This window comes from Paralichthys olivaceus, chromosome 20 (assembly GCF_024713975.1).
Source record: "Paralichthys olivaceus isolate ysfri-2021 chromosome 20, ASM2471397v2, whole genome shotgun sequence".
Taxonomy (NCBI): domain Eukaryota; kingdom Metazoa; phylum Chordata; class Actinopteri; order Pleuronectiformes; family Paralichthyidae; genus Paralichthys; species Paralichthys olivaceus.
In genome coordinates, this window is record NC_091112.1 from 15,867,102 (window position 1) to 15,892,525 (window position 25,424).

At 42.1% G+C, this 25,424-nt stretch overlaps 3 protein-coding genes across 4 annotated transcripts; 2 read left to right on the plus strand and 1 right to left on the minus strand.

The window, feature by feature from the left end:
* Positions 1-4,776: 4,776 nt before the first annotated feature.
* On the minus strand, positions 4,777-17,992 carry LOC109642741 (homeobox-containing protein 1). 2 transcript variants are annotated; one of them, XM_020107654.2, is made up of 11 exons: positions 17,750-17,992; positions 16,032-16,149; positions 14,447-14,879; positions 14,037-14,122; positions 13,009-13,119; positions 10,965-11,189; positions 9,646-9,802; positions 8,351-8,433; positions 7,875-7,970; positions 7,621-7,715; positions 4,777-6,743 (listed from the first exon to the last, which is right to left on the minus strand). In XM_020107654.2, exons 2-11 carry the CDS (start codon positions 16,111-16,113, stop codon positions 6,597-6,599), a joined length of 1,515 nt encoding a protein of 504 aa, XP_019963213.1. In that variant the 5' UTR covers positions 16,114-16,149; positions 17,750-17,992; the 3' UTR covers positions 4,777-6,596. The 2 variants fall into 2 exon arrangements, with proteins under 2 accessions (XP_019963213.1, XP_019963214.1); XM_020107655.2 differs by lacking the exon at positions 10,965-11,189.
* A 2,239-nt stretch (positions 17,993-20,231) lies between these two features.
* On the plus strand, positions 20,232-21,414 carry LOC109631671 (gap junction beta-4 protein-like). Its single transcript, XM_020090546.2, has 2 exons — positions 20,232-20,877; positions 21,002-21,414. Exons 1-2 carry the CDS (start codon positions 20,342-20,344, stop codon positions 21,294-21,296), a joined length of 831 nt encoding a protein of 276 aa, XP_019946105.2. The 5' UTR covers positions 20,232-20,341; the 3' UTR covers positions 21,297-21,414.
* Positions 21,415-23,531: 2,117 nt separating this feature from the next.
* On the plus strand, positions 23,532-24,335 carry LOC109631676 (gap junction beta-3 protein-like). Its single transcript, XM_020090552.2, has one exon. It carries the CDS (start codon positions 23,532-23,534, stop codon positions 24,252-24,254), a length of 723 nt encoding a protein of 240 aa, XP_019946111.2. The 3' UTR covers positions 24,255-24,335.
* The last annotated feature ends 1,089 nt before the right edge of the window (positions 24,336-25,424 follow it).

Here is a 25,424-nt window from a genome sequence, read left to right on the forward strand (position 1 = left end):
TTTTAAAGGTTATAGGTAGAGGTTAAAGTAAGTGTAGAGTACTAGTTATGGTTTAGGTTAGAATGTGTGTAAGTGTAATGTTTTCAGACATGAACTCTGGAGGATGTCCGCACAATCAGGTCCTGTATTTCTGTGGAGTTTGTCTTTCACACATGAACAGAGCAGCTGGAGATTCTCCGCTCTGACACAACAACACAGACGTCTCTGCAGCGTTCAGGGGAAGGATGGTGCAGCAGGCAGAGGCAGGATGTAAAGTATAAATGCAGGGATCATGTGTTTTTTGTTTGCAGCACATCCACACCGGTGTCAGAACAGTGCAGGTCTGAAAGCAGCCATGGAGACCACAGTCTGGGCCAGAGTAGACGAAGCCCTCGCTGCTGGTGTTTGCTCTCCCTGCACAGGAGTCAATCATTCATTCAACAGAAATAAAACATACCAGGAAGTCACATATTAAAACCTTCTGTCCAAGAGTGATATATAACAGCACTCTACGCCACTCTCTCAAACATCTGTGTGCAAAGCTGGAGCTTATTGTATCACTGGTGCATTTTCCACCTGCAAAGATTCAGGCTGTAAGCCAGAGCTTTGTGGGGGAGGCGTGGGGGAGTTGGAGGCACGGAGGGGGAGACGTGAGGATAAAATGACTGTGTGTTGAGAAAGGGACAGGTGCACACAGGTGTTCTGAAACAACAGGAAGTTAAGTATCATAGTTTGGCTGCGAATCAATGAGATCAACAGTTGGTGCAGCGGCTGTGATGCAGGAGTCGTGGAGGAGATTAAAGGCAGAATACTGGCGGCTGTTAAAAGTCTGAGTCCCAGCTCAGTCAAATTCAAACATACAGGCATGATGCACGGATTTTTAGAATCACTGTGAATTACACTTTCACAACAAACAATTAAACATACATGTGATCAATCATAGCAATGGTAAGCTCCACAGCTACAAAGTCGTCCTCTGTATCAAAGTAATTGATTGATATTAATTATTCACACATGGATTCAATGGACAATGGCAGGAGCTGTGAAAGGAATCCAAAATGTACAAATATAAATGAGTATGTGTAAACTGGGTTATAAGTTATAGGTCACTGACTGTTGCAACATAATTTTCCTCTGTCTTTTAAAATGTATTGATGTTTTTTGTTTGAAAATGCCTTTAACATCTGTTGTGACTATTGACTATTGACCGTGATTATCCAAAATACTTTTTTATAGGAGAAATAGATCAGATTCTATTGATATTTAACCTCGTATTCGATAACCTTATGAATTCTTCCCTGACGCTTATTTATTGCATCCTACCACCAAGTTAACCCGGCCAGATATCAGACAGAAAACCTCCCTGCAGAGGTAACTAGCTTTTAGGGTGGTTTGTATATTTATGGGGATAATTGGTAAATCGGTTGGTTACTCAATTATCATCTGATTTCATAAAAATCTCCACAGCATGTTGACCTTGTTTCACTTTGTAAAGTAAAACACTCAGTTGAACTCGATTTAAATAATATTTGGAACTTTTCATATCAGCTGTGAGTGTGTCCGTCCCAGGCCTTGTATAAAGGTCCACTTAAAAGCAGCAGTCTTGCACTTTTCTGGGCCAACACTGATGTTGACTGTCCACATTCACATTTTTTTGCACTGCAGAGTTACATTCAAATGCAGTCGGTCTGTTGGACAGTTTTCTTCAGGCTTTTAAACGAACCAGATGGTCGGGTTTTACTGCAACGGGAGTGTTCACGGAGCAGCAGGCAGCAAGAAAAACACCGAGCTGTAAAATACGCCAGTGTGGTCGCTGGAATGTGATGACAATCATCACATCGACTTTTCCTATCGACCAGTTTTTCTGATTTGTCAAAATTAAAAGTAGGTGCAGCACATAAACATTGTTATTACATTAGTAACAGCTCCATCAAACTCCAGAGCTCACACATCATCAGTAAACAATATTGCCCTCATGTGGTGTACAGAAGGAACCACGGGTAAAAAGGGAATGGTTCACTCAGGAATTGTTCATTCTAATGGGATACAACCAACCTGTAAAGGGCATGAATAAGCCTGCAAGCATGCATACATATGAACACACACGCGCACACACACACACACACACACACACACACACAGTGATGTGCTCATTTAATTAATGGATTCCAAACATTTGGAGCAGCTCCACACTTCAGCCTCCGGGCCAAACTTTCAGCACATAACAGCTTTCTGAGGGATTCGGGGCAAATTGTATCATGTTGCCATAACATTACATCAGTCAGCGTGTCCATGGGCAATGAAGCACCAGTGTTTTTTTTTTTCCAAATGCCAACTTCCTGAGACGAGTTAATTTCACATCTTTGCATTCTGCCAGCTCCTGTTGCTCCACGCACACGGCTCAACTCATAATCAATTAACCAGGAGGGAAAGACAAATATGATGGTGTTTAATGACTTTCTGGCAACATCTAAGGAAATCTTCCCCTTGGAAATGTTTGCACTACACACAGTTTGTATGATGCTTCACTCACTGAGAGTTACAACCAGCGATCGGTGTGTTGGTCTGATGGAGCACAGGCTGCTCATTAATTAAGTGTGGCATTGATCAGAATCACATTAACTGTAAGTTATAACAACACCTGTCATTTACAATGTGATTTTGTTAAATAATCTGATAAGAAAACGTTCTGATTTAATGTGGGTTTAAAGAACAAAGGAGACACAACTTATAATATTAAAGGTAAAGAGGAAGAAGTTATTATACAGGGTACTTACAAGGTCTAGTACTGGAAAACAAAAATATCACAGTTATGTCTCAGGCTTTGTTAAATCTGTTGAAATAAGAATGTTGGTGAATATTTCAAATGTGCACTGAATAGATTCTCAAAGACCTCAGTTGAATTTGTTGCAGGGAGGTCTGCTGAAGGCTCCTGCCCTTCTCTGACCTCCTGTCTTTTCTCTGCTAGTGAAAGTTCACTGTAACAAGATCCTCATCAGCATATGAACACATAGTGATTACTTTTTACAGGTCACTTGAAAAGTTCTGCAGTGAAGTCAGGAAGCATGAATCACTGGACCTTGTGTCAGTGTGCCCCAAAAGAATGAAAAGACAAACCAAATGAAGATGTGTTCCACTGATAGCCTGTGGTAGTATGGAGCACAGTATGGTCTATGGTTGTACTTTGCACAAACTACTCTTCTCATTCATAATCATGACTTTGGATTTTATTCTTAGAAAGAAAGAACATTTCTGCAAAGACTTTAGACAAATGGTGACAAATGTTTCATCTCTTTTGGCTGCTGACTGAAGAACTGGTTATATCCAACAAAGAGGTTCTTTTTTCATCGCTGTTTTCAGCAGCATTACACAATAATAACTGAAACCAATTTTCTTGAAGCTTGGTGGGATATGGGCCAAGTAAGAAGCTGTTACATTTTGGGATCAGGACAAAAAGGGCAGATCTAGGATTTGTTAAATCACCCTCTTTGACATTTTTTTTTTGACGTTTTCACAGATTTTAGATACTTTTACATTTACAGACATACATTTATGTGCTTTTATAAGGGAACAGTTGGGCCTTGATGGTCATATGCACTCTACTGAGAGGCATTCTCATTTCACCTGTCTGTATTGGTGCAGATGCAGATTAACAGGTTTATACAGGAATTTCCCTTTTACATGTTTTATGACAAATAAATCATAATTTGGTTTGTGAGCACTTCCTTCATTTATATCCCCTCAATTATAGCGAGTCATGTGTAGGATTGTTCAGTCTTGGTGGATGTCTGCGCTCCACTGAGAGCTTTCTAGTTAAACAATGTGACTGTAGCATCCTCACCTAATCTGCACATTATATTCCACAGCACAGATGATTCATAGCAGTCACCACAAAGAAAGGACATGTCAGTCAGTTGAATACAAAGCTGAACTAATGTGGAGGACATTTCTTAACTGAAATTTTACATGTTTTGAAGTTATTGTTAATAACTTAATTTTTTAAAACTGTTTCAAATTGATGAAAAAAAGCTTATTTTTAATATGAAAGGGTCATAAGACTTTAAAAAATGTACAAAGTTATCACATTTCAACGACAAATTTTACATTATACTTAAAAGGGAAATTATTATATAATGTGATACATTTGACATAGCATGACACATTTCTGTTTTATGTGTTAAGTGATACATTTGTGTTAAAATGTCGTGTTATGAAAACATGACGTCTTCATTTTGTGATGTCACAACCTTGTTTTAATTGTTTTTTTTAGCACATATATTTATTTTCCACTGTTGACCTTGTAGCTTCAGCTAAATATGTACTTAAAAGACAATGAGCCTTCGGAGCTTTAAAGGCCACGTAGTTTTAATATCAATGAATCGTATGTAACAGAATGAAAATGTAGTTAATGAAAAGACCTTTATTTTGAATGAGGAGCTATAGATGAACATTCTGTAGAGTGTATAACTTTCAGTAAAATGTACAACCTCATGTCTCCGTTTACACATTTAGTTGATTTATAAGCAAGTGACATTGTTGCCATCTTGTGTTGAAAAGTGAGCGACTACCATTTGTGAAAAATTTAGGTTTAGTTGAAGGTTTTTGGCCAAATTTAAGAGGTTTTACACGTCTTTAATGTAATGTAATATCTTTAGATATAGCATTAAATGTATTCAATTACACAAGATGAAAGGAAATAATGCTTCTTTGTGCATCAAGTCAGGGAGATAAAAAAAAGTCAAATCTAAGCAGGATTGTAAGTTTTAACTACTATGAATAAATCAAGACACAATAACCTGGGTTGTTTACAATTTTATTGTCGTTATTGTTTTCTCATTGTCAGATAAAAGCAGATAGAGAGGAGCGTTGTCATCAGAAACAGCGTGCAGCTCTGGGGTTCCTGTCCAAAGCCGGACGAGTGAAAGGTCTGAGGTGAGTATACGATACGAGGCAAACCCCGCGGTCAGAAATGCTACATGACACTGTCCGCATCATAAACAGTCACAATGACGGCTGCTTTGTGTCTAATGACACTCAGCCTTTAACACATTCATGACACACAGTTATTCTGAGGTAAACTAGAGTTGGCTAGTGTTGTACTGAGCAAATAAACATCTATTAGGCTCTGTATGTCTATACTGTAGTGACCATCTGGTCCTGTTCCTGTAAGCACAGGTTACTGTAGCTCATCTCTACCTTGGCATAGCTTTGGCAATAGGAGGTAACATGTTAGCGCCCTCTTGGGGGCTGTTTGAGAACAAGCGCCTGTGTCCATTTCATGAACCTTTAGGGAGGAGCTCCCGAGGCCTTGGGCCAGTGGATATAATATAATAAGGGATTACACAATGCAGAGTTAAAGTCAGCTATTCATATTTCAAGTTTGACAAATAACAGTTTCTATATACTGCTACTGCAATGTGGAGGAAAGCACCCGTAGACGTGTGTGTTTTCTAGGTTATGTACATGTCTTAGGCCCAAATGCAGGTGGAGTCTGAGTCGCTCCTCTTTCAGTTATAGTGAGATCCACTTTGAAGTGCAGCTTTGCAGTCATACAAACTTAACATGAGCTTAGGCTATAGCTTATTCCAATAGAGAAAGGTGCTCGTAGCATGATGAGTTGTGATCACATTTGATTTAGCGTTCTTTCAAACGTTACAAAATAAGACAGAAAAACATCAGTAGACGTATGCGACTCGTCTAGCTTCACGTCACTGGCTGAGGTTTGAGACAGATTTTGAAATGAGGGACTACAAAAATGACCAAAGAGCAGCATTCAGTATAAAGTATAACAAAGAAATACTATGATATAATATGATATATTGTCCTAGGCTTGTTTGGCTAATATAAAAAGGTATAAATAACACATCCTGTTTTGGTTAAATACAGTTAAGATGAAGAAAACAAAGCAACAAATGTTAAGACACAAATAAGAAACCTGGTGCAATTCTCCTCTTGACTTTTTCCACCATTTTTTTGGGATTACCTGAGATTCCACTTGTCCCTCAGGGCTTTACGGGTTTGATAGCAACAGCACTCGTCGATTGATCGACTGATTTGATCAGTCGACTGATTGAGGTTAGAGTCTTAACGAACCAGATGGGGTTCGAAGACGTTCAAGCAAGCAGAGGGCGTTCGTGTCACCACAAGCCAGATCCTTTAACTCATTTTCTCCACCGATCACAACCTGACCTGCAGGCTCAGCACGTTCGTGTCGCCACAGTCCATCAAACAAACGCTCTTTAAAAAGAAAAGCTAAAAGAAGGCGTGTAGCAGAGACAACAGAAAAAGCTTAGCTTCAAATGGGCGAGGTATCCTTTACATAATTCTCCCTCTAAGGAATTTAGGCTTTTTAATACCATCGTGGAATGCACTATATATTTAGATATATGTATGTATACTGTATATTGCCGTTAATATAAGCAGGATTACTGTTGATAAATACAGTGGCCTCCTTACCATCAGAGGCACCTCAGCGAGCTTCAGCACCCTTCTGCTTGTGATTGTTAGGTGTAATAGCCCCCAAAGGCCCCACACGGCTGGAGGAGGGGACACTTATTGTTTAACTATTTCTTCGGATTAAACTTCAAACATGACGATCCAGATTTCCCTGGCTTTGGTCACTCTTCATCCACAGTCTCCCTTTTTGAATCCTCTTCTTTCTGTTCCAGGACCTGAGGGGTGGGGCTTGGCAGGGCTGCCACCTCTGTAGTAGCCAGCGAGGAGGGGTCTTGTTGGTCGACAATCCTCTGGGAGGATGCGTCTTCCTGTAGAAGGATAGATGATAGAAATATATGTAAAATATTTCTGTTGTATGTATCTTTTCTTATTTGTACACGTCCGGTTGGAAACAGCAGAGCTCATTCTTAGCAATAACGTTGTTTGGATGTTTTCAGAATAAGTGTCGAAAGGCTGTGAACAGTCTTAATGTCACCACTAGCAGTTTTTGGCTGGGTCCACTCGTGAGGTGAGTGAAGCAATGCCGTTTATGTCCTCCTCTACCTGCTGTGAGCAGCTAACAGCTGGCTTGAGTTTCTGCTGTGACCCCTTGAGACCTCTTGGCAATTTCACAATTTGTTCTCAGCGTAGCAAAGTGTGGCTTTTATGACCACCTACCACTGAGTTAGGTGAAACATGACGTGTGTGCAGTGATGCCAGGAACATCAGTGGCGAGAACAGCCTCAACAGAAGTACTGAAGAATTCTACGTTTCAAGGCTACTAACGGTTCTCATGACAGACATGTCCAGTTACAGGTGAACAAGTAGACGTATGGTCTTGTCTGTATTGTGTCCACGTCCCAGAGCAAGAAAATGTCTGTATGTGTGTGTGTGTGTGTGTGTGTATCATCAAGATTAGTAAAGCTCTATATAAATACAGACCATTTACCATAATAGTATAGTTATAATAGTAATAATAATAACATAGTGCTGGTGCTTTTCCATCTATGACAAGTCCATCTTGATAAAGGTCTTTGAAATATAACATCAGTCCAACTAGTAAACTGTCTGGAAGTGTCATCCTTTGTGCCACAAACAGCTTGAACATGCAGAAGGATCAGGGCCACCACTAATTTTTGGTTTCTTCTTCAGTAGCAGTTACATTGCTCTATGTTGGCGAACTTGCTCTGAGGATCAATGACTCACCTGATCAGCAAACTCCTGCATCTCCCCCTCCTCACCATTGGAGTGGCAGCTTGGACTTGGCACCTCAATTCCATGGCTTTCCAAGATGGCAGCCTCTAGTTGTGCGAGAGAAGAAAGCGGGGATTGGAAACACATGAAGTGTAAATGTGCATGTGAAGTGTCCAGTGTCCACAGATGAGACAAACATGACCGAATGCTTGCCCCTAAGAATCCACCTGTTGTATGCGAAGCACAGTCAGTTATCAAATCCTCACCGATATTCGCTCTTCTCTTCATCTCCTTCCGGCGGTTGGCAAACCAGTTGTAAACCTTCAACGCCGTCACGCGCTCAAACTCAGACAGTTTACAACCTGATTAATTAAACAAAACAAATCGTGTCAATTTCATGTCAGCAAATTTAGAATATAAACATTTGTCCTTCAGTCAGGTCCTTCCACATTTATAAGGTGGCACCTGAAGAATGCAGCACATGCAGCAACCTAACTGTTTGTGGAAACTCAAATATGAGAGTGATCATGTTGAGACTCAAATGCTGACTGGGTCTGAGGGTTGGAGTTTGAATTCATGCATCATGAAGACAATATTGGAGAGAAGGACATTACTAACTAGTGAAAAAGTTAAAGTTAGATGAGATCTACAACTAGTTTTTGCACATGGACTAGAGAGCACATGATACAGCTGGTGTTTGTCTATTTTATCAAGAAGAACGAATCATTGGCTTCACTTGTACCTGGTTTCTGAATGACAGAGTTACAGGCACTGGCAATCTCCTCTCGCTTGGCTTCATCTGGATACTGGTTCTCCATGAAGAAACTGTGGGAGACAAAGATCCACAGTATTGGAAACAGTTTAATCATATTGCATCACAGGCGACGCATTGATTAGAGGATGGCACCAGTCTGAGGCGAGCTAGTTACGCCCTCATTTTACACTTTATCAACTCTTAGTTTTTGTATTGAACCAGAGGAGACAATATTTACACAGTTGAGCAGCATCAGGAGAGGGCCTCGCTGTACAGGAATAGATTAATGGATGCATTAAGTGGATTAATTTCGGCAACTCAAGCTTTAAATACTTAAATCTCTACTTATGTCTATAAATGTGAAGACTCTTCTGTAAAAACTGGATTTTACATTACCAGGTAAAAACCTTTTAGTCCTTACTCGTGTCTACATTCTTTATATTCATCCATGTTTGAAAATGAATCACTGTCTCACATTACAGTACAAACAGGGATCAATTTCTTCCAGCCTCCTTATCCTCTCACCCTCAGAGTTGCCCTACCCTGTCCGCTCCATCTCACACATACTCACACTCACACACCATCTTCACCTCTGCTGTATCGTCCTTGGGTCGAAACTAGCTCATAAGGATCAGCACTGCGGTAGAATTGCATAATCCGGTGGGCACTGCTCGTGAGTGTAGTCTGAGGGCCTGTGTGGTCTTATTATCGCGAGTGTCCAGTCTGAACCCTATACTTACAGCAACCATGTAATAGAGAAATCAATGGCAGGCAGCGGGTAGAGGAATACCTACTCCTCTCCTCTTTCTCTGCATCCTCCTGAACAGAAGCAGGGACATAATACATCTTGTAAAAAAAAGCCCTGCATCATAAATCAAATGCTTCTGAGCCGCACAAAGAGCAGAGCGTCACTAAAGGACATTCACCCTGGAAGGATTATTTATACTAGACTTTAACTTCAAGCAATGCTGCATTCCTATCATAGGGAAATGACAGTCACGAGAGCTTTATGTCCTTCCGAGTACTAACATGCTCAAACCCATCAAACACAAGGAGGGTTTACAGAAAAGCTTGGCTGGAGCTTTTTAATAGTTTAGTGAAAAACACAAACTCAATCCCAGTGAAACTTTTGTTTGTCTTCACCAAATCGAACATTTAACTCAAAACAAAAAAACTCCCATCTGCAAACCTTGGGTTCCTGACATGAATTTCCTTTTTTAAAGTTAAATCAAACAGTATTCTTTGAGAAGTCTCTTTCTTTGTCTCCAAAGAGACTCGCTCACCTCTCCATGATTGATTGGCACTCCTTCCTCCAGGTGAACCTGCTTCCTCTGCGCAGCCTCAGCGGTCCTCCCACTATCCCTGTCCTGTCCCCAGACATGATCCCCGTCCTCCAGTCAGGTTCCTCCTTCACCAGAGAGCGCATTGATAAGGTGGCACCTAAAGAACACAGCACATGCAGCAATTTAACTGTTTACCCTCGAGCTGCCGTTTCACCAGCTGAAACGATAAAGTGGATCTTGGAGTTTGGTTGCAAAGTGAGCCCTAACTGCTTCACTGTCAGCAGTTTGTTAACTCACCACTGTGTTACACAAAAGCGGGGGGGGGGGCAGCTGACATTGGGTAAGACACAAGGTGGATAAGTCACTACTAACTAGTGACCACATGAAAAGGTTATAACTAGTCGAGACCAACAACTACATATTTCAGGTGGACTATCTAAGATACGGCTGGTGTTTGTCCACTGTATCGATAGTAATTAATAGTTCACTTCAGTTGTACTTGCATGTCTTTCCTGAGGCGTGCTAAAATAAAGACTGAAACCAACAGCAACCAGGCGGTGGCAGCAGTAATTCCCATCTCCAGTGAATGCAGCATGAAATCACACTAGTATCAACACACTGCTCGATTGTGTGTGTGTGTGTGTGACTTTCAAACTAGAGATTTACTTAATCTAACTTAACTTAACACTATCTATGGGGGGATGTATGTACATAATTTCTACTTCCATTAAAGTTTCTGCTACCATTACTCTAACCTTTGCACCATTAACAATAACAAAGGAATGGCTTGCACGTGCTCTGTGTGGATTTATATATTACGGTACATCGTAAATAGAGCTCGACCAATATGTTTTTTTTTTTAAAGAGACACCATTATTGATCTGAGATTAAGTGAGATCAATTTATTGATACACATTTTCTTACACATCCCATTACAGTGTATTTCACTCTCATGCGATCAATAAAGTTGATCTTATCTCACATATGTAAGATTTTTTTTACTTAAGTTTGTGGGCAATGAATGTACTGGCAGGACATCGAAGGGATGAAAAATAAAGCTGTCACCGATAAGTAGGGAGATAAATCTGAAATTAGCTCAAATGGTCTGACTTCCTTTACAAGAGGATTTCAATAGAACAGTACCAAGGTACTTTTAGCATTAGGTGTACAATAACTGCTAAGAAAACAAAAAAGAAGTTCATCAGCATAGGATGCAACGGTGTCATTGTGGCTATGGGTTTAATGGCATGCAGGCCAGCAAGTGTGCAGGCGAACCCTGCTGCAAGCTGCTGCGGCCAGGGCAGGGAGGGACTGGTTACCTGGCTGGGCCTGGGCGGCTGCGGCGGCAGCAGTGTACCATGGCAGCAAGTGCATCAGCAGCTCTCTCTGTCTGCTCCACACAGGGTTGGGGTTGAGGTTGGTGTTTGGGTTGGGGAGGATGTTGGGAAGGCTGCCACTTGCCCCTGCTACCGTCCCGTCTCTGTCCCCTCCCCTGGCCCTGGGCATGGGGCTCACGCTGTGCTGGCTTTCACTCCACCTCAGCCCTTCAGTCGGGACAAAACCAATGGTCAGGCAGGCCACAGCCATGGATCAGATTATAGACAGGTTTGGCTCATGTCAATGGAGAGTTGAGTGGGTTTACTGCCACGCTCCTGTAGACCTGTCGGGCAATTTTTAGTCATAAACTAAAAAAAATCTATTGCAAACTTTTTCCGAATCAAATTTTGTCTGGTAGCACTGCTTTCTGAAACGTTCACGTTTCACGACGGGCAGGTCAATAGGAGCCTTCGTCAGAAGCAAAGCACTGCTAACGCTTTGTCTTTGAAACATGGCAGAGAAACGTAGTAAATGTTAGTATCTTTGTTAAAAGCCTGTTTGTTAGCCATGTAGGAATGAAAACCAGCACCAGAGTACCTCCAGCATCAGGGCTGAGAACTACAGAGGAGCCAAGCTTGGGAGGGTGGGGGGGAAAGTAAAGGACTAAGATGAAGAAGAGAGCAGGGATAGCAGATGGTCCATCAGTGGCTTTGTTCACTTTTGCAAAACTGGTAACATTTAATCGTATCGAGACATTTTTTACATGATTTACTGTGGAGGCACACAAACCAGTAAAGGCATCTTTTTAAACCACACTATATTTTTGTTAGTGTTCCTGTATCCTAGGACATGGAGAGGTCAACACCAACCCAAGCTGTTACTTAAGCCTGCACAGACAAACCACTCTCATGCACTAAAGTTTCATTCCCAAACCAGGGGCCTTCAAAATTATTGATTTGCATCTCCTGTGACAGGACTACCTTTATCATTTGTCTTTCCTCTGAAATTATAGATCAGTCCCATGTCCTTCCCTGACCTCACAGCCCTTGAGGACCAGGGTGGCGTTAGCTTGAGGTATTAGGGGTGCGTGGGTGTACCATGCAAGGGGATGGTGGGTAAAGAGGGGGGCAGATGGAAGGTTAGCAAGCAAGTGGTTCACATTTTATATACACAATAAATGTCATCTCGTTTTAATACAAGCCTTTCTTCCTACGTTATCGTATATACAGAATAATCCGCCCTCATTAACCTGACATTCAACCTTAAGGCCCAGATCAGCCCTCTCATAGTTAGTCTTCCTGTTAGTGACATCCATCATCCCTGCAACAGTCTGCTCTACAGTAATCAGAGCGTTTGCACATCTGAAAGTTTGTCTTTGTTTGTATTTTTCACATTTGATCTGGTTAGTTTTGGTTTCCCATTGCAATTTAGGAAGCACATTTAAGACGTATGACATACATACATCTTGTCATCAACACCTGCATGGGCTGTGTCTTTGACATTGACTGGTTTGTAGACGGATGTGCAAGTTAATGTGTTGCCAATTCAGCTATTGTATTCGCTAACTAAAGTAAAAGTTTCGAAAAGTTCGCTAAAAAAGTAGTCTTTCCGACTGGATGGAGAAAATTAATCTTTGCCACTGTAATATCATTTTAATATTACTACCGGCAGCAGCATCTTTGAATGCACCAAATGACCATCCAAGTCCTAATCATTGGAGGCGAGGACTGCAAGCAATACTGGGAGCCTGGGCAACTCAAGACCAATAAGGCTTCAGCTACTTTTTCTTCTTCTAATGTTGCTGTCTCAACTTTCTGCAAAAAGTTAGAACTATCCCAAAAAAATATTTCCACACTGCAACAGAACCAAACCATGGTTAATTCTGATCCAGACCAAGACTTACTCCTCTGGTCCGACAAAATTTGCTCACTTGTCCGGACCGAGACACTTTTGTCACCTGTTATCTGGGTTTGGACTGAACTGAACCAAACATTATAGGTGTGCATGTTCTACACTACACCACTACAACCCTCACCCTCATCTCACCTGGATTATTCCTCTCCAGCAGGTACCAGCGGTAGAAAGCTCTGCGTTTGGAGTCGCTCATCTCCAGGCCTTGCTGCAGCAGCCACTGGGAGATGTAGCTCTGGCTGATGCCTGTGTGCATGAGGTGGGACATGTTATCTTGACACATTTAAGACATTGATTTATTTCATGCTGCAACAACAGAATCTGCACAGTTGAGATCGGCAAAGTGCAGCATTTATTGTGTAGATGTGGAGCCATGGCTGCAGAGGCACAAGCCATCTCTGTTAGAGCATTACTGATACCAACCTCCACCAAGGAGGTTACGTTTTCAACTTTAGGGGCCCTGTCCACCAGCTGAGGAACAATAGCCAGTGATGGAGCAGAACTATGACCGTATACATGAAAATTAAATCTGCTTCAGAACAACTTTAAAAGATGAGACTCCACCTCTTAGAGTGGTACAATAACCTGAGTGAAACACTGTGGAATGACTACAGACAGGTCTTAACACAAGAACAGACAAGAAGAATGTCTGAGCTGAAGCAGCTCTATTGGAAGAATAGTTCAGAATTCCTCCTGAACATTGTGCAGGTCTGATCCACTGCTTCGTGGAGAGCTTGTTTGTGGTCACGGATGCCAAAGGGATATTTGACAAATTACTGAAGCCAGAGCTTACTTACTTTTTCTTTCAGGACTTTTATTATTCAATGGGGTTGAGTGATACATCAATTAATTGTAAGTAATAACGAGCAGATAAATCAATAAAGAAAACAGTTAATGTATCTCCAGTATTGTTGAATGTGACGTCAGCATACAGACTTTTGTTTCTACAAAAAACACAACCAGTTCATTACTGTTTCATTTCAATATCTTCATTCATGCAGAAGTTTTAACATTAATCTAAATTCTTCCACTTTGGTCAGTCAGGGTCTTGAATCAAAATCAAACAAAAGTCTGATTTGTAATCTTACATTTTTAATGATATGCATCAACTGCTGCTGTATCACTTTAAAAAGGTGTAAAAAACAACAGAGACAGCAGGGTACCTGTGACTTGGCCGACGATTGCCTGAGAGATCCTGCGATTGTTGAGGAACGTTTTGATCTCTTCTTTCACCAGGTTGCTATCTTTCCTGTAGAAGCAAAACAACCCTGTCATGGCAGCAGAACCATTACACTGTGGTTAAAACATGAGCCTTTGCTCCGACTAACCTTATTCACTGATGCTTCTCTTTTTTCAGCCATCCCTGAACACCTGACCTGAATTAACTCTGCTGAAATTCTGCAGAACAAGTCTGCACCTCTGGGGACAGTAGCTGTCATTATCTGATATTATAATAGTCTCTCTTTGTGTCTACAATTCTTTTGGTCTTTTACACTCGTCCTCACCCAGCACTCATTCATCTCTGGCTCGCTGACAACATTTAGCACCACTGCGCTGCTCTTTCTCCTCTCACCTCATGTACTCTTCCACCTTCTCCTCCAGGTCCCACTCCTCCTCACCCATCATGTCGTAACTGAACGACCGCTGAACCGCCACACTGGGAGGGTACAGGGGCGGAGGCGAGGCCTCATAGCTGTGGCTGGGGGACAGCGTGGCGCCTTCCAGGCCGGAGGTCTGCGTGGTAGCAGAGGCCAGGGAGAGCGAGGAGGAGGAAGAGGAGGATGACGACGAGGACGGGGCCGGTGCGGCTGTGGTGGGGGTGTTGTTGGACGGGTCCGGGTGAGAGTCGCAGTGCGACGGGCGGTGGTCTGGGTCGAGCCTCTCCAGGGACTCCAAAGCGTGGATGATCTGAGGTTTGGTCATGCCGGAGAGACGCAGGCGTTGCAGGAGGTCAATCTGTTCGATTGTGTAGCGCGGCTCCACCTCACAGTGCTCCATTCTGGCATCTGTGCACATTAGGAGGGGTGTAAATTTTGCAAAAGTGAACCTGAGAGTGGCTTTTTGAATGAAATACAAGACCAATTTTGTAAGTGAATATGAACCAGCTGCAGCTCTATTAATATAGCAAGGCTGGGTGGATTTCTCACCAGATAATCAGTGACACAAATTGTTACCAAGACATATACTGCTATATTTATCTCTACTCTGCATCTTTGATACACCTTAAATTTAGAGAATATGATGCAGACTTCTTCAAAACCAGCAGACCAACTGATAAATGATGAAAGAATTATTAATAGACACAAATAAAAAAAGACATGCAAAGCTCAACTCAAGCACAACACTACCTTTGTTGTGGTTCATTTATCTTTAACACAACACAATAATTAATAATTAAAATAATTGAATTATGTTTATTTTGTTACGACCAAATAACTTTGAGCTGACACGAGACACGCTGACTTACAAAACTCAACTTAGAAGAAAGACACTGCATTCTCCTCTGAAGAACCCTTGGGTCATTCAAAATGTTGGCACCCTTTCAAAACACTTGGCACAGGCACTTGGGGCTAACCTTGTTCCATTTGTCCAGAGTGGAATTAAAGTAAGATCACCCTGGCATACATAGTCTAACGTCAGGTCCCCTCAGCCCCGTCAAATCCATCTGTCCTTTTACTCTGTATACCTGTGCAGGGCTGCAGGAGAGATGACCCTCACATACACACATACACCATAAATATTGCATTTAACTAATTTGAAGTCTTTCTATTTGATACGACCTTACGAGGTTGAAAAAGGGGGACAACATAATACATCAATGCATTTATACAAACCCAGCAAAGGTGTTCTTCAGCCATGCTTCCACTAAAACACACAGCTGCAGTGAGCTACAACAAGCTGAGACCATAAAAAAAGTTAATCTTGTTAAATGGGATGTGTCCCGAATTCACCCGGAGGACAACGATTTCTGGGATGCTTCAAGTCCACAGCTGTCACGTGTCTTTGCAGGACAGGAGTAAAGTTGCCAGATTTAGAAGATTCACACTGTGTGTTTACATGAGCGAGCTGAGCAAAACCCAAATGATTCAGATTCAAAGAGCAGGCTGGATTTTGGCTGCAGCAGTCAATCACAGCCTGTCCCGTCACTGAGGTCTTACCTGATGGAGGGGGGGACACAGACAGGCGCCCCGGGAGTGGCTCGGTGCGTGGGGTCGCGGCGGGGACGCACCACTGTCGCATGGCTCCTCGTTCGAGAGTTCGAGCTCGGCCGGTTCTCTACGGAGGGAGACGACAGACTCACTGCGGTGTGCTGCGGTCAAACTGCCGCTATATTAGCATAGTGGCGGGTCGGTCGCTAACAAGCTACGTGCTAAGCTAGCGGCATCAACTCCTCGGTTCCCCGGGGACCAGCCTCCACATCCTCCACATCCATAGCCGCTGTTCGGAGACAGTCTGCTTCACCACGGCCGGTCACACACAGCGGAAGTACCGCAGTGGAGCATTCACAATAAAAGCATTTACTGCCATCCCTTAAAATAGGCTGAGTGTGAGCGTTGCAGAGTTTGGAAAGGATCACTAACTTTCTGTGTGTTTGATTGTGTTACTGTAAGAGAATGACAGCATCCAGGGGCGGATTCAGGGGTGGGGCCTGCGGGGGAGCGCTGGCCCCAGCCGAAATCTGATTGGCCCCTGAAGAGCCCCCTGTCCTGTGAGTAGTCATAGGCTGTGTTCTACAGCGGCCAAGGGAGTTCAATGCACTGCACATTAACAAAGCACTTGCACAATGGAAAAAACACCTTCATCAATTTAACAACACATGCACTGCAAAAAGTCACAACACATGCAAATACAGAAGCATGCTGCAGATTGCGAGAACGACAAAGGAAATGTTTCCAAGGGACCCAAAAAAGTGATGAACCCAGTGAAGTTATTCAAGTCTGCTATTCGTCAGTGGTGATTGATAATTTCCTGACATTGTCCAGAGAAGCTGTATTTGAGAACACAAATGTCCGGGTGTGAGACTTCGGACTGTCTCTCGTCAGCCCCCTGGTAAAAACTTTGGCGAATATCCGAATGAGCTCATTTAAGGAAACTGCAGGATATTCTGCGGAAGTTTAAAAGTGAGCGAGTGAGTGTCAATGACACGTTAAGAGAGATTCTGATGATAAGAGCCGATGCAGGTTACGACTTCAAATTTTCCAAGCTTTTTTTAAAGTACACTATGTGCTTGAACAATTTTCAATTATATTGAACGATGTGTGGCTTTGAATCAAAACTGTAAACCAAACAGTAAACAAGAAATGACATTAATGTGCCCCTCACTGATTCAGAAATTGTGCATGGATGTTGGAGATATAATTGTCCTCTCTGTGTTAATTATGGCCCCTGGTTTGAATAAATCTGAGAACCACCACTGAACTAAAGCATTATGTATAGTGGTTTCCTGTCTTAAATCAACTACGAATCCTTTTTTATTTACAGTAGGTGGCACTAAACTATATAATAGTAATAAATGGATCCTTGTGAGTTGAATACACGGATTAAGCGTCATCAGTGTAGATTACATTTTATTTTGAACTATCTAGGAAACAACCAGTGCGAGTTGGTTTCTTGACACTTGAGTGTGTCTGGTCTGGTTATGAACTCATGTGAAACTTCAGCCACAGAGGTCACACAGACAGAGAGACCCTATCTCAGATCAGCTGATGTGCGCGAAAGCTTAACGCTTGAATGTGACTGCCGGCAAACATCTGCTGCTGTGGGTCGAGGGGCTGGAGCTCGGCTAGCTGCTAACGAGTTAGCTCGCTTGGCTAGCAAAGTTAGCCGGTAGCTAGCAGCGGGTTGTCCCAGCGCGGAGCCCCCCTCTGCTTCTTACCTCGCGTCGCCGGGGAGGAAGCGCAGCAGCCGGCCGGGCGGGCGGGCGGTAGAGGGAGCGGCGGTGGAAAGTGTGGAGGAAAAGTGTCGCTCCACCGGACCCCGCTGAAAAACAAAGGGCCGGGGCTGAGGGTTCAGTGACGGGCGGAGGGTGGACGGCGGAGGGTCATGTTGTCTTTCAGCTATGCAGCGGGGGAATAGACATGCAGATGTGGGGAGTCTGTCTCAATTTATGACCCTTCACCCGACACCAGTCAAGACAGCAGCGATTATCATCCTGGTTTCCGGTTCTACTGTACCTGCTGTAAAACACCACAGCTACACTCTAACACCCGGGTGTACCGGGATCAGAACGAATCAAGTCATTATAACACAATTATTTTTCGAATCAAAATACTAATAATGCTCATGTGTTTAGTTAATGCAAGCTTACTGTAACTGTGTGGAGAGTTTTATTATTTTATTTTGCTAAAGGAAATAATTCCACTGAATGTGTCTGACTTGATGCAGCTCCACTATTGGCTGTATGTAAAACCACCACCCAACATACAGCATATATATCATGTACAGACTGAGGACACACAGTCCAAACATTACACAACACAAGACCACTCAGTGAATCTGCTCCAGTCACACACACACACACACACACACACACACATGTCCCCCCCCCCCCCCCCCCCCCCCCCCAGTCCAACGCCACATCACTATCTGTTAAACAGCTGTCAGAAGAAACACTACTCTATTGTTTGTGTCAGCACTGTTTTATTTTGGACAATGTAGAACCTTATAACAGTTATAACTAAAACAATAAATCAGTTAGAAGTAAGTTCAACAGTGGGTTCAACATTTTGTGGTTTGCTTAACTTTTGGAGAATTAAGTTTGCCTAATTGGCAATAATATACAGTATTTCTGTTTGCTGCAAACCCACAGATGAACTGAAAACTATCATTATATTGCTTTGAAACGAAAGTCAAAACTCAATGAGATGAATTCCAGGCAAGTTCTAGAGTTAAATTTGTTTTTTGTATAATTTGTTTCTACACACACGAATTGACATTGATGTGATTCTGAGTTTTGGATGTTAATAACACAAAAATGAGCTCATTCAGCTGGTTTGGTTTAAAGAATGTAGCTAATAAGAAAGTCATTTTTCAAGTAGCTCTGAGGAAAAGAGCTTGGAGACCTGTGGTGTATGGTCTGTGTACAGATACAAATATTTATGGAAGAAGTTAAACTAATAGGATAAAAACAACATTGATTAATACAATGACTTAATAATAACAATGATAATAATTAGAAGGCCGCTCAGAGCGTGCATACCTATAGCCAAGGCCAACATCCTGTCCCACCATTTTAAAGAAAGTGACACTTCATCCTTCCACAAAGTTTCTGGAAAATCGGTTTGGCAGTTTTTGTGTAATCCTGCTAAAAGAGAAACTGCAATAAAACATCACCTCTGTTGCCGAGATAATAACCAACCTAATAAAATGAACATTTCCCTTCCACTTTCAATTTTTCAAAGTCGCTCTCAAAGGGAAAAGGTTGCAGACCCCTGATGTGTGGTCTGTATACAGATAAAGGGGCCTGTCTCATTTGTAAGTATCTATTGAAGAAGTTTCTCTGATGTCAAGCTTTATTGACATTATTGTTCACCACGATTACTTGTCCTGCATTTTAAATGGAATGATTTTTTGGGTGGCCCTCTGAGCGGCTGCTTCTTCACTGGCATCAACATTCATCTTCTTTTTAACAGGTGGGTTCAGCCTGCAGAGCTCACCTGTGTTTGACGCTCTGTGCTTCTGTCATGGCAGATATTTGGTCAGTCCTCAAAACCTGGCAACACCTCAGATTTGGCTCTCGGGTGCTCTGGTGGAGACCTTGGGCCTTTCGCTCACTGAGGCTTGTAAAACTGTGTCTGAGTTGTGCCCGGGGCATTCAGCTGTCCAGCTTGGATAGAGTGAATACCCATTGTGATATAATACACTTAGATTTGATTGCCAGCTTCACACAGACAATATCCAAATCATATTATACAGTCTAGCCCAAACCCCAAAGGATTACTGGATTCTGGCTGGAGCAGATTGTAGATATTCATCGTCTGGGACTCCTATCTGAGTGCTGGACAATCCACAAAGAGTTTCATCATTGAGAACCAGCTGGTTGAGGCTGCAGAATGGATGGAACATAGATTCTCTTGTGCCCCGAGTGGGGATTGTATAGTCTGATTGGAGATTAAAATAAAAATTGCCTCCAGGCACCTGTAAAGTTTACTGGAAGACGTTTTTACTTTTAATCTTTGCGCTGGACTCCTGTGTGAATTCATGTCTAACAATCTCTCCATCCTGTTAGTCAAGGTGTTGACTATTACCACCTGCAGAAGTGACTGTAGCTGAAGAATGCGTCTGTTTGCTTTGTCCAATATTCCTCCCTCCCCTTCAACCTGTGCCAAGAAGGCAGCAGTAATAAGCTCCACATTTAGGAGCCTTTGCTCAGTTCAGTGAGTCCAAGCATTCTGTGTTCAAGCACAAGTGTTTTAGGGCTTTTTTTTTTCCTTGTGGGGGTCCAGCCCAACATCTGAGCGACAACACCATGAACTGGGCCTTCCTCGAGGGCCTCCTCAGCGGGGTGAACAAGTACTCAACAGCATTCGGTCGCATTTGGCTTGCTATCGTTTTTATCTTCAGGCTTCTGGTTTTCCTGGTGGCTTGCGAGAAGGTTTGGGGTGACGAGCAGAAGGACTTTGATTGCAACACTCGTCAGCCCGGTTGCCACAACGTCTGCTATGACCACTTCTTCCCCATCTCTTACACTCGCCTCTGGGCTCTCCAGCTGATCTTCGTCACCTGCCCGTCCCTTCTTGTAACTCTCCACGTGAGCTACAGGGAAGACCGCGAGCGCAAACACCGGCTGAAGCACGGGGAAGACTGCACCCCTCTGTACGATAACACGGGCAAGAAGCGCGGGGGTCTCTGGTGGACCTACTTCTGCAGCCTGCTATTCAAGATCACAGTGGATGGCGTGTTTGTCTTCTTGCTCTTCTACATCTACGAGGCCACTTTCTTCCCTCCACTGGTCAAATGCAATGAAGCGCCATGTCCGAATATGGTGGACTGCTATATCGCCAGGTAAGAGCACCTCTGAAATTCTAAATGATAAAGATCCTGGAATCTCATTGGCTGGATTCGGCCTCCTTTTCTTTATAAGACTGAATCTTAACACAATACTATCTCTTACCTATGTCTTTTCCAGGCCCACTGAGAAGAAAATATTCACCATCTTCATGGTGGTCACCAGCTTTGTGTGCATCTTCCTCACTCTCTGCGAGATCTTCTACCTGTGCGGGAAGAGGTTCTGGGAGTGTTGCAGAGGAGGCCCGCGATCCGCGAGAGAGAACTCCTTCATGATGGTCAGAACTCCTCTGACGGGACGAGAGAACTCGGCGTACAAAGAGCCTGCCCTGGAGAAGCCGAAGATGGAGGAGAAGGGCAACGGAGAAGTTGGCAAAGAGAGTTCAGCTCCAGCGTACAGCATCGCAGTATCCTGAGCGACCTCTGCGTCCAAGTTTGGCTTAAGAGAACAAAATAAAAACCAAAGAAAAATCTTCAGTTGATTTTGTACTGTTGGCTAAAATGTTGGCTGAAATTAAAGGCAGTTTTTAAGAATTGTTGTTTACAAAGGTCAATTTTTTGGTAACAATTTTTGGAGATACATAATGTTTTCATTCTGTAACGTGGTTGAGCTGAATATATAAATATATCATACTTTTTATAAGCTTGTGATCTGAAATGACTGATAAATATTAGACCTGATTTATTTTGTCTATTTATATGATTATATTATTTTATTATCTGTTTCTACCATGGCCACAAAATAATTTTGCTGGACTTGCAGTGTGAACATTAACATAAACATAAATATACATAATTATATATATATATATATATATGTAAGAGCAAACACAATGAGCAAACACAATGTCATGAACTAAGCCCATAAATGAAGATGTCTAGATACCTGTAATATTTTCCAAAATAAATGAGTATCATGTGAAATTTGCTGTTGCCCTCTCTTCTTCATTCCTGTATGAAAATTTGCAAATATTAAACTGAACTGACCTGTGTATCATACACTAGTAATAATACTTATATTTCTTTACAAAATAGGGTGCATTAGTACGGAGTATAATGATTGACTACAGATTCAGAGAGTGGATAAAAACATTTGTTCTATAATCAGAAAAACCACAACGTGACGTTCCAACCTGACTTGGGTACAGAATGATCAACGTGTGTTTAGTGATGGGAGTAGCATTATTGACTAAAGTTGATAAAACCACCGCTCCTACACTGAGTTTCAGACCAATTAACCATCCTGTGTTCCTCAGAACAACAGACCGAGAGCACATTTGTAAAGGGCAGTATCATAAAGCAGCGTGTACTAATAAGGCAGTGCCTGTTGTACATTCTTACCTGATAAAATGAATGTGTGATTATCTGATTCTGAGACAAGGCTCCCCATATCTCAGGTGTTTCTTAATAGAGGTGCTTGCTCAAACAAATGTTAGGTGGTGGCCTTGTTTAATCCTGATTAATCAAACGCTACAAAGAGGCATATCTCCACATCGCAGTGGCTTAATGGAACTGATATGAAGTGACCTGTGGAGAAACGAGGTGAGCAGAGCAGGCAAACAACAGAGGTGTACTGTGGTTCACTTGTTGAGCATTGTGCCATATCTGCCTTGTCTGGTTTTAATATTTTGGTTTTACTTCCTTCTTGTTTAGCACTTTGCAACATTTTAATAAAAGTGCAATACGTTTCTTCTCCTTATTATTATTATATCTCCTTTGTTATTAGCACAAACTCATGCTCAGTCACTGAATTCCTTGTCTGCTCATAGCACTGACCACCATGTAGGTGAAATGTATTTACTCCACAGCCATAGTAGAAGTTGAGTTGAGTTTTACATCAGTGGTTCCTGAAGTCCTCGACTCACCTCGGTGTGAGTTCAACAATAAATTGTTGGCAAGAGAAATTAAAAAAAAAAAAAAAGTATCATAAGAGGCTGGAGTTTAAATGGGAAAATCAGGGTGGATCCCGAAAGTGACCACACCTCCAGATTATGGTCAAGATTTGATTCTTCAGCTCAGTCAATGTTGGAGAACCACACTAGGAGAGAAGTTCGCTGTGGAACATGTTCCTACAGTTCGTCTATTTCCAACACATGATGGACTGAGTGGAAAACCACACTTCTTAAGGTTGGCAAATAATTTTTTGTGATGTCTTTTGAATTAATATTTTAGCTCAGTCATATTAAGGAAGACTTTGGATGTTGATTACTGTCATTAAGTGGAACCAGGGTACAGAGAATTTAAAAACAACTTTCATGCAAACTTTAGCCTAAACCTTCCTAAAGATGAGGGAAGAGGCTAAAACCAAGTATTTATGTGTCCCAGGGAAGATTTTTTTTGCTGATCAATTATTGATGGCATCTCTCTTCAAAATACCAAATGTAATTAACATTTTTAACCATGAGAAGATGGCAAGATAAATGAGTTTTTGGAGTATCAACAAAAAGTTCCATCACAGAGATTAAAGAAATACTGTGCGATGACAGTCAAAACAGATTATAGAATATTGTGCAGAATTAAAAGAGATTGTATATGTTTTTTGTATTGTTTTACTAAGTTTGTCTTTGTCTTTTTATTGTTCCACAGCTCTGCAGTTCATATAGTTTATAAAGACAGAGATCTAAACAGTCACAGGTCAAAAGAACTGAATCATGGATTGGAAGTTTCTCCAGGGTCTTCTTAGTGGAGTCAACAAGTACTCCACAGCCTTTGGACGCATCTGGTTGTCAGTGGTCTTCGTCTTCCGGGTGATGGTCTTCGTGGTGGCGGCCGAGCGTGTCTGGAGTGACGACCAGGGACACTTTGACTGCAACACCCGCCAGCCGGGTTGCACCAACATCTGCTATGATTACTTCTTCCCCATCTCTCACATCCGCCTGTGGGCCCTCCAGCTCGTCTTTGTTACCTGCCCCTCGTTCATGGTGGTGCTACACGTGGCCTACCGAGATGAGCGTGAGCGCAAGTACCAGGCCAAGCACGGGGAGAACACCCGGCTGTACGACAACACGGGCCAAAAGCACGGCGGCCTCTGGTGGACGTATCTGATGAGCCTGTTTATCAAAACCACCTTTGAGGTCACGTTTCTGTACTTGCTCCACTACATCTACGACAGCTTCAAGCTGCCCAGGAAGGTCCAGTGTGATGTCAGTCCCTGTCCCAATTTGGTTGACTGCTACATCTCCCGACCCACGGAGAAAACCGTTTTCACCTACTTCATGGTGGGGGCGTCTGTTGTGTGTGTGGTGCTTAACATCTGTGAGATCTTCTATCTGATTGCGTTCCAGATGGTGACTCTCAAACAGCGAGGCAGCGTCCACACTTCATCAAGAAGGATCCACTCAGGCACGGACTGCAAGTCCTCTCTTACATCCTAGCTGGAGAGCCAGTGTGGAAAATCTAAATGTCTTAATGTGCCTCTGTTTGATTAAATATTTGAATGATCTTTTCTCCATTAAAGGATAGGTTTGCTTTTGTTCACATCTGACTCATTACAATAATCACAGTCTTTGTGCACATTAAAGTAGCTGTTGTTCCTGCTGTCCATATTATTCAAATGGTTCAGGATTTCTACCTGGTTTGTCCAACTCAGAAATAGAACCTCAGCTGAACGTATTTTCTCACAGGACAGGGACGGGAGATTTTGTCCCACTTTGTCTTGAGATTAGGAAATAATCTCTACATGGCTGTCATGGATGAGAGGAATAATTACAGTCAATTATTTTAAGGAACATTTTGGCATGTGTGCATTGTTTTAAGACAGATGTGAGGTGAAAGTCTGTGACAATATCCCTAAAGGTTATTGAAATGTTTAATATCATTTTCTATTTTACCACATATATTTTATTCTATCAGAATTATTTTCTGTGTAATAACAGATCATCAAATAAAAGGAGACTTTCATGAATATGTAACCATTGTCAATATATCTTTGACCAAAACTGAAACAATTTGTTATTTGTATTAACAATTTAAAACCACTGAGAATAAAGTTTTTTTCTTGCCTGTAATAAATCACAGTAAACGCTCGTCATTGAGAAAGAATATCTGCTCTCTTCTCCTGTAATGGTGCCAATCTCCCACCTAGTGGCGCTAAAGGCCTATAACATTATCACGTTCAAAAGGTTCCAACAAACATGATCAATACAATGATCCCATTTACCTCGTTGAGTTATTTTGGGATTGCTCACCAAATTGTCAACGTTGAATTACTACAATATCAATTAACTATAGAGCTGTGATTAGTAACTTTAAAGTAAGTTTAGTGAGATTTGAATCGTTTCCTGCCTCTGAAATCATGTTCTAGCTGAAATATATATATATTTTGCCTAATGTATTGTTTAGTTAAACGATGTCAGTATTGCAAAATGTCAAGTGTGCATCATTTGTTTAAAATACACATCTGTCATGTTTCTCCAGGCTTTGATCCAGGTGTTAACCACAACACGTCACTTTTACTACTACTACTACTACTACTACTACTACTACTACTTATAATAATAATAATAATACAAATAATAATGATAATAACAAACACCTTTATACGC